We start from the raw sequence: 9,746 nt of genomic DNA on the forward strand, positions 1-9,746 counted from the left end.
TGAACAGCGTCAGGAGTTTAACGGGTTTCTCCTACCGTGGTCAACAGTGTATAGAGATTATCTTCTTTTCACTCCAAGTCACAACTTGAAATGTGGTAATGGCGGACCCTCTATTGAACAGCGTCAGGAGTTTAACGGGTTTCTCCTACCGTGGTCAACAGTGTATCGAGATTATCTTCTTTTCACTCCCAGTCACAACTTGAAATGTGGTAATGGCGGACGCTCTATTGAATAGCGTCAGGAGTTTAACGGTTTTCTCCTACCGTGGTCAACAGTGTGTGTGGAAATTATCTTCCTTTCACCCCCAGTCACAAGGTGAAACGTAGTAATTATTCTTTTTTGTTACGAGTTGGTTTTTAATTATTGTTTTGTATCACACTGAGTAGCTTAGTGCTCTGTTACTTCATTATAAGCGGTATATAACTTTGTATATTATCATTGTTTTGATTATTTTACTTTGAAGAATTATAGCTTTGTATTTTCAACTCCTATAACAATCAGTTATTTTAGTGTCCGTGTTCTAGTTAGCATATTCTATAATTAAATATTTAGTACCGCTAATTTTTCACTTATGTGTAAGGGTATTTAGTTTAGAATCTAACCAGAATGCTACTGGGATAATTGTTTTGTATTTAGCTTACTATAAGTTAGATTTTCAGGTATCTAATAAGATAAGTTAAAACATTTTGCTGCTGTCAAATTCAGATGCTCATTTCTAAATCTGTTCACACACATCACGTACCCTATTTTTACATTTACAGCTACGTAAACATATGTGAAGAATGTCACAGTAAATAACTCTTCATCCTTGGATGTCTTTAAAATGCCACTGATAAATCAATTATGGTTATCATGTTTAACTTGAAGTTGATTACAGTCAATTTAGCCACCAACTGGTAACTAAAGACATTCAGCGACCTGCAATCCTCTGAACTGTGAATAACAAAATTATTTTTTCATTTTCTTTTTACTTGAATGAATATTAAAATACTTTTAGTTTCTGATTTAAAGGTCTGTAAGACTTACGTGATTGGCCACATCACGTTTAAGCACTTATAGCGATTTAATTGAGACTTTTGAGGTGTCTTGTTTGATTTGCATCTTCTAACACAAACTGCAATAGGTGAATACACGTGGTCATAGTAATTCAACGCATTACTATTTTCCCGAAGAAGTGATTCAGGGTATTAGTATCTTCTCAAAACGGTAATTCAGCGTATTAGTATCTTCCCAAATCAGTAATTCGGCGTATCTTCCCAAAGCAGTAATTCAGCGTAGTAGTATCTTCCCAAAGCACTAATTCAAGGTATTAATATCTTCTCAAAACGGTAACTCAGCGTATTAGTATCTTCCCAAAGCAGTAATTCAGCATATTAGTATCTTCCCAAACCAGTAATTCAGCATATTAATATCTTCCCAAAGCAGTAATTCAGCGTATCTTCCCGAAGGTGCTTAACATGTTAATGAACAACTTTGTAATGAAACAAAAGTACCAGTTTTCATATGAAAAACGTAGTGTTTAATCGATTTCTCTTCAAACATGCACAAAGTTATGTCGTGAACAGATAACAATATAAATTAACACAATTTTTCCTTCATCATTAGGGACTGTACAATGAACACTGTTGTGGCCTTGCCAGTCTGATAAGGCTTTTCGGAGCAACATGTAGTTTAGAATTTTACTTCGAGTTATTTATAATATTTCGGGAAAAATCATCAATTTTGGTATCCTAGTTAAATTAAACATTGCATTAGTCTTGGTAGAAGTACAGTTTAGATATCAGGCAGGAGGTATCACTGCCTATGTAAGGATGGCTTGGATTGTTCATCGGAATGGTATTTTAAATATTTTCTTATATTGGTCATCTGAACTTTACAATACTATACAGTGTTTCCTTTTATAACAATATCTATGTAATGACTGAGTCACAAGTTCTGAGAATGTCTGTAAATATCATAGCAAAAAGTATAAATTTCTTGTTCTTCTTACTTCTGTTTCTATTTTATTAGATGATAACTTAAAACTCAAAATAATGGTGTCAACCAATTTTACTGAGGTAACATAGTTGCAAACGGAGTATCCGCTTTTATAAGTATTATTAACTAGTAGTAATTTAAAAATAATAATAATAATTCTAGTCAATAGAGGTGTGAAATACTGCCAACAGTATTACATAAAATTCTAGTCTGCACTCAGTATTCAGAGCTGTAGCTGCTGTAATAGTCTTTATAAAATATGGTAATCAGAACAGCTACTCTGAAGAAAGGTTTGAAGAATTTTTATAGTCATGTTGATGATAAAATTTTTGTCTCTCGACTATAAAAACAAAAAAAGTCTCTGAAATTTTAGGTCACATCTTGTCTGGTCTGTACAGTAAAACTGTTCTTAAATCTGATAACAATAATCTTGGTTAATTGATCGTTAGTTTGTTATGAATTTCGCGCAAAGCTACACGAGGGCTATCTGCGCTAGCCGTTCCTAATTTAGCAGTGTAAGACTAGAGGGAAGGCAGCTAGTCATCACCAACCTCCGCCAACTCTTAGGCTACTCTTTTACCAACGAATAGTGAGATTGATCGTCACATTACAACGCCCCCCACGGCTGAAAGGGCGAGCATGTTTGATGGGACGGGGGATTCGAACCCGCGACCCTCAGATTGCGAGTCGAGCGCCCTAACCACGTGGCCATGCTGGGTCAGTCCCGTTAAGTAAATCAACCAATCATTTACTTTGCATGCACAAACCTTTCTCTCTCTTTGTTTGTCATAAATTCTTAGAAAATTATTATCCTATTACTAGATCTTTATAGATGATCCATTGTGTGTGTTAATATATATCACTCAGAGTTATTGGTTCGATTACCATACAGTTAGAAAGCTAAGAAGGATTGGATTCTCCTGTGCTGCCACCTTACGGGAACTTTGAAAGCAATTATTATAGGTTTCGGTTTTCTTGTGTATTGATTTATGACATCATGTACTTTTGTCAGTTTTTTTTAAAAATAAAGAATTAACTTCATTATTTTATAAGTTTTTGTTTAATTTTGACTTTTATAATGATTTTACTTTTGATCTTTATTTCAATATGCCTTAAGTAATCAATTTCGATTCACATCTTGAGTAAAAGCGCATTATTTAACTCTTTAACGTGGCCTTTTGCCTGATCTGTGAATTCATGGATTTATTGTTCGCGTCACGTTGGCACAAAACCGCACTTCGCAGTTTAGGGTCGCTGGGCATTGTAAGACGGACAAATATTACTTGGCCGAACAAAAGAAACCCAAGAGTTGGCACTAGGTGCTATAAACTAAATGTTGACTCAACTTTTGGGTGGCTAAGCGCAGATAGCCCTTGCGTAGCTTTGCGCGAGTATACCGAAACAAATATAGCTTCTTCTGTATCAAACGTGTTGAATTATATGATAAACATTGGCCTAGTATATGCTGCCCCCAGTGGCACAGCGGTATGTCTGCGGACTTACAACGCTAGAATCCGGGTTTCGATACCCGTGGTGGGCAGAGCACAGATAGCCCATTGTGTAGCTTTGTGCTTGATTACAAACAAACAAGTAAATGCTACTATTTCATGAAATGTTTCACTCAACAGATTTTTGTCACAAGGACATGACATCACTAGTGATTCGAACTTTTTGATTAGGTAATAAACATTTGAATGTTTCTTGTTAAGGGCTATGATTCGGTGGCCAGCTTACCGGACTGTAAATCTGCGAGCACCATTTTTCGTGCTTTGTTCCCCGCATAAAATAATAATAATAAAAAACCGCGTTTCACATTTTGGAGCCGTGAATGCTCTATATGGGAGATTGTAAAATCCACTATTGGGTCAGGAAAGAATATCCCAGGAGTTGGCGGTGGGTAGTGTTGACTAAATACCATCCCTCTAGTCTTCCTATTCAAAATTAAGGACGGCTAGTGCGGAATTCCTTGAGCTGCCTTGCGCAAATATCGAAAAAGAAACTAATGATTGACGCACACGCAAAGGGGGTTTAATAAAATGTGCTCTGATGGCCTGGCAAAGATTGACGCACACGCATAAGGGATTTAATAAAATGTGCTCTGAGGGCCCGGCATGGCCAGGTGGTTAGGGTGATGGACCCGCAATCTGGGTTCGAATCCCCGTTCCACCAAACATGCTCGCCCTTTCACCCATGGGGGCGTTATAATGTAACGGTCAATCCCACTAGCAATCAACATCTAGAGTTTTGTATAATTCGCTGTAATTCAGTTGTGTAAACAGCATTTGTAATGATACATAAATTACGGATGAGCTATTACATCTGTTGTAAGGTCAAGGTCACAGGAAGTATCAGTGTGGGTTACAAGTCGGTTTATGCTTACGTTACGGTCACAGTGAGTGGCAGTTTAGGCTAGAGGGTTTGTTTGTTTGTTTTTGAGCCCAAAGGTACACAATGGGCTATCTGTGCTGTGTCCACCAAGAATATCGAAAACCGGTTTTTATCGGGGTGAGCCCTTAGACTTACAGCTGAGCCACTGGGGGGCTGGTTAGAGGGGGTGGATTACTGCACTCACCCCAGTCGCTTTATTTTTAGGTTATCCTTAACCACAAATAATACTCTGTTCGCTAAAGCATACAGCAGAGATTAAAATCTTACTTTTCTGGCCAAGTGTCAATGCGCTTCAGTAGGCAGGGTATAACACACAGAACAAAAAGATACGTACTCTAAATTTGATTTCTGGACGTCGAACTCGTCGAATGTTAGCTCGACAATTTCATCTTCTTGAGCTTGAAACGTGTAAAGCACACAGTTGATGTTATCTTCATAAGGAACTGGCCAGTTAGGCGACGTAAACACTCCGTACTCGTTCCCAAATGTACCATCGTATACGACACATTGGCATCCTGCAAAAGGGAAATGGCGGATAATTAGAAGTACTAAAGGTAAACAGCATAAACCGGATTAAGAAAAAGCATTACTGTTTTATTTGTGTTGTGAAACTAAACATACATTTTTTACTTATCACAGTGTAACTACCAAACATATTCTAAGAAAGATCTTTGAGCTCACGGCTAGCCTCCCAGTGGCACAGCGGTATGTCTTCGGACTTAAAACGCTAGAAACCGGGTTTCGATACCCTTTGTGGGCAGAGCACAGATAGCCCAATGTGTAGCTTTGTGCTGTACTTCAAACAAACAAGCTCACGGCCATGTTGCTGGTAGAGAGAGAGAGAGAAACGAAACGTATGATTATACATATATTTAAATATATTATTACTTAACACCACAGAATGATTTGTGTAATATCAGACGTATTTATGCTGGTTTTCACATTTCTCAGGAAGCTAATAATCTATGTTTCATGCCCAATAAAAATCCATAAGGTAATAAAATATAAGATACTTTAAAAACCTTCGGAGAAACGCCTCAATTTAGAATCATGCCATTAAAAATGTGGACTTGTTTGCCTGGGTATTGGTTTTGCTTGGCGTACACGCCACCTGTAAATATACGATGCGCGTGCTACGAAGACTGATTTTCGTGACGCGTGAAATTAAATTTTCTTGCATGATATGTTTTCCAGAAATAGTTTCAATTTCAGCAGCTTTGTTACAAAATAGCACGAGGAGGAGTCATAACCAATCATCGAAATATCGGAAATAAAGTTAGTTACAGAAGTTGATCAGATATTGTGATAACCCTATAAATTAAATGATAAAATATCTGTCATTTTTTAAAGTTAGTTACAGAAGTTGATCAGATATTGTGATAACCCTATAAATTAAATGATAAAATATCTGTCATTTTTTAAAGTTAGTTACAGAAGTTGATCAGTTATTGTGATAACTCTATAAATTAAATGATAAAATATCTGTCACTTTTTAAAGTTAGTTACAGAAGTTGATCAGATATTGTGATAACCCTATAAATTAAATGATAAAATATCTGCTATTTTTTAGTATCATTCATAGTTTGTTTGTAGTTAAGCGTAAAGGAACAAAATGGGCTATCTGTGCTCTCACTCATAGAAATTTAGTGTAATGAACAACGGTTGTGTTGTTCATTCTGTGGATGATTCTCCATGTAAGAACATTGAATGGTATGAATTATGTGCAATAAAATGTTATTAGTTTTTTTTTTGATAATACAGTTGTCGAATGACAGAGCTACCACAATCTTGAAACGGAGTACAGAAGAAACAGCTAAAACATGAATGTTGCCTGTTGGGATGGGTGGGTTTGTTAAATAAAAGCAATAAGAAACAGACAAGACGTGGCTGATTCTTAATAGAAAAATAATCTAAATCCGAGAAGCAGGTCAAACAAATTACGGTATAGATTACGTTTCTGGACAGGAAACACCCTTCTTTAACAAAGAATGTTTTTCTTGAATTTACAAAAAAAAAAAGTTTGTCATTAAACGACTAGTTTTCTATTTAACTATTATCAAAGAATATGGGTGGGTCTAGTGTCTGAAATAGAACCAAATGAAACTATACTATTGGTTGTGACCTTTCTTGAGAAAATCAGCAGGAAAGAAATGTAGAATAGATGACTGCATACTAAACAGAAAGAAAAAGAAAACCTGTAAAACGTGACAGACAATAAATATAGAATAGATGACTGCACACTAAACAGAAAGAAAAGCAAAAACGTATGAAACAAAAGTCTACACTTTAGACAGAAAGATTGTTTGTTTTAGCGCAAAGCCACACAACAGATTAGCTGTGCTCTGTCCACCTTGGAGAATCAAACACCACATTTCAGTATTGTAAGTCCGTAAACTTACCGGAGACAAAAAGAAAAAATAACAGAAAAAGTAAAATATAACGATCAAGATATTTACGTTAAAAAGTAGACTGCACTCTTGACAGAAAGAAAAACAAAAACAAAAACATGAAGAACAAACAGACAAGAAATATACAATAAGTTATTGTTCTCTAGGCAAAAATAATAATAAGAAAAAATGGAAACCCGTGAAATAGGACAAAGAAGAAATACACAACAGAACTCTGTTTTATAGAAAGAAAAAAAAACAGAAACCTTTGTACAGGACAATTAAGGTACGTAAAATACGTAACTGCTTTCTAAACAGAAAACAATAAAAAGAACAGCGAAGATACGTACGATACGAGACTGTTTTCTAAACAGAAATCCATAAAACAGGAAAGGCAAGATACTTATAAGATTTTTAAGTAGAAACTTTAAAACAGAATAATCAAGATGTTTATAATATAAGACTGCTTTCTAAACAGAAATTTGTGAAACAAGACGGGTTAAGTACGTAGAATACAAGAATCCTTCCTAATCATAAAGAAAAACTCAGAAATAGATAAAAGAGGAGCGACGAGAAACATAGTGTAGATGATCGCTTTCTGAACAAGGATAGAAAAATAAATTCTCGAAATAGGACAGAAAATAAGTATATAATTGAGGAGTTATTTTTATGGAAATAGAATAAAAACATTAACATGTGAAATAGGATAGTCCTGTTTCACATATTCCTGTTTAAAGAGTTGTTCTCGGTGTAGTAAGCTTATTGTCTGTCCTATTTCACATGTTCCTATTTAAAGAGTTATTATTGGTGTAGTAAGCCTCTTATCTATCCTATTTCACATGTTAATGTTTTTATTCTATTTCCATAAAAATAACTCCTCGATTATATACTTATTTCCTGTCCTATTTCACATGTTCCTATTTAAAGAGTTATTATTGGTGTAGTAAGCCTCTTATCTATCCTATTTCACATGTTAATGTTTTTATTCTATTTCCATAAAAATAACTCCTCGATTATATACTTATTTCCTGTCCTATTTCACATGTTCCTATTTAAAGAGTTATTATTGGTATAGTAAGCCTCTTATCAGACAAGAAGCTTACTGCAACAATAACAACTCTTTAAACAGGAACATATAAAATAGGACAAACAAGAGGCTTACTACAACAATAACAACTCCTTAAACAGGAACGTGTAAAACAGGACAAACAAGAGGCTTGTTATACCGATAACAACTCTTTAAACAGGAACATGTGAGACAGGACACACAAGAGGCCTACTACACCAATAACAATTCTTTAAGCAGGAACATGTGAAACAGGACAGACAAGAAGCCTACTACACTAATAACAACTCTTTCAACAGGAACATGTGAAACAGGATGGACAATAAATACACAATGTTTATTCGCAATCTGAAACGAAACTTGTGAGACAAGACAGTCCAAAAACACAGAATATGTTGTCACTCTTTAAAGAAATAGGAAAAAATCACGAAACACGAGTCGAAAATGCATAAAATTCGACTGTTCGTTGAATCCGAATCGACCAGAAACGTACAGAGCATACAGAGAGCACATGTATATTTTAACATAAGATCTTCGAGCAGCTTGATACAGGAAAAACGGAAACATGTGACAGTAATGCGTTAAAATATTCACTAAAATAGCTGGAACTATACAACAATAACGTTTTACGTTGAAAAACTACAGACTTGCGAAACATGGCTGGCAAAGAAATAAATATAATATTTTTGAATTGGACAAACATTCACTTCTCGTACATGCTGTATTCTATAAGAACAAGCAATCTAAACCTTGTACTGTTTAATTAAGATATTTTAAAGAAAAAATATGTTAGTTATTATCATCAATTTAAATCTAACGAAAGTCTCTCTGTCTGTGTCCAGCCCGGCATGGCCAGGTGGTTAGGGCGCTCGACTCGCAATCTGCTAGTCGCGAGTTCGAATCCTCGTCCCACCAAACATGCTCGCCCTTTCAGCCATGGGGGCGTTATAATGTGACGGTCAATCCTACTATTCGTTGGTAAACGAGTAGCCCAAGAGTTGGCGGTGGATGGTGATGACTAGCTGCCTTCCCTCTAGTCTTCCACTGCTAAATTAGGGACGGCTAGCGCCTATAGCCCTCGTGTAGGTATGCGAGAAATTTAAAACAAACAAACAAACTTTTAAAAGAGTGATGGGGCTGGGGCTTCATAAAGCTATAGAGTTGATTCACATTATTATACATAACAATGCCTGTGAGGATAGTAACGCCCACGTCTATACGTCACAACCATACTCTTGTTCTATAGAAAGTAAAGACAAATTACAAGTAGTACAAAAAGCACCTAACTTCAATTAGAAAATTACTCTGGCACTGTTCACTTTTATAGCTTGTGAGGTAATAATATTTTTTAAGCCTTATGCTCGACGTATAACTAAGTATTATGTGTAATTTAATGGACCCTACCTTAAATTTTCTGTATTTTCTACTCAGAATTTCAGATAATTTTTCAAAATCTTCACGTATGTATAATGCATCGTTAAATTTTATGTTGGCGTATATTGAATGTATCAGGATAACACATTTAGATAAGATCGCAACTTGACAACACAACGTTACCGTAGTGAAATATTTCCTTTTGTAGTAAAGGCAAGTAACAATATTCTCTCATTGGTTAATTGTATAACAATTCTGCACAGACATAGAGATTTGTGATTTCTACGTTTGAAAGACTTCACAAACTATCGTCTAATCTTATATTCTTTACATATTGCACTTTGCTAGGCCTGCATCAAGCTGGTTGATTTAAATCACCTTATATTCTTTACATATTGCACTTTGCTAGGCCTGCATCAAGCTGGTTGATTTAAATCACCTTATATTTATTACATATTGCACTTTGCTAGGCCTGCATCAGGCTGGTTGATTTAAATCACCTTATATTCTTTATATATTGTCTTTGCTAGGCCTGCATCAAGCTGGTTGATTTT

General features: G+C 35.5%; 1 protein-coding gene across 1 annotated transcript in view; it reads right to left on the reverse strand.

Moving 5' to 3' along the window:
* The window catches only part of LOC106471744 (suppressor of lurcher protein 1-like), a gene marked incomplete at its 3' end in the record, with an annotated part of 187,705 nt that overhangs the window by 64,979 nt on the left and 112,980 nt on the right, over nucleotides 1-9,746 (reverse strand). Inside the window, exon 3 of the mRNA XM_022401295.1 lies at nucleotides 4,700-4,880. Coding sequence (XP_022257003.1) covers nucleotides 4,700-4,880 — 181 coding nt within the window. The remainder of the gene's footprint in view (nucleotides 1-4,699; nucleotides 4,881-9,746) is intronic.

The sequence above is a fragment of the Limulus polyphemus genome, unplaced genomic scaffold (assembly GCF_000517525.1).
Source record: "Limulus polyphemus unplaced genomic scaffold, Limulus_polyphemus-2.1.2 Scaffold115, whole genome shotgun sequence".
NCBI classification, from domain to species: Eukaryota; Metazoa; Arthropoda; class Merostomata; order Xiphosura; family Limulidae; genus Limulus; species Limulus polyphemus.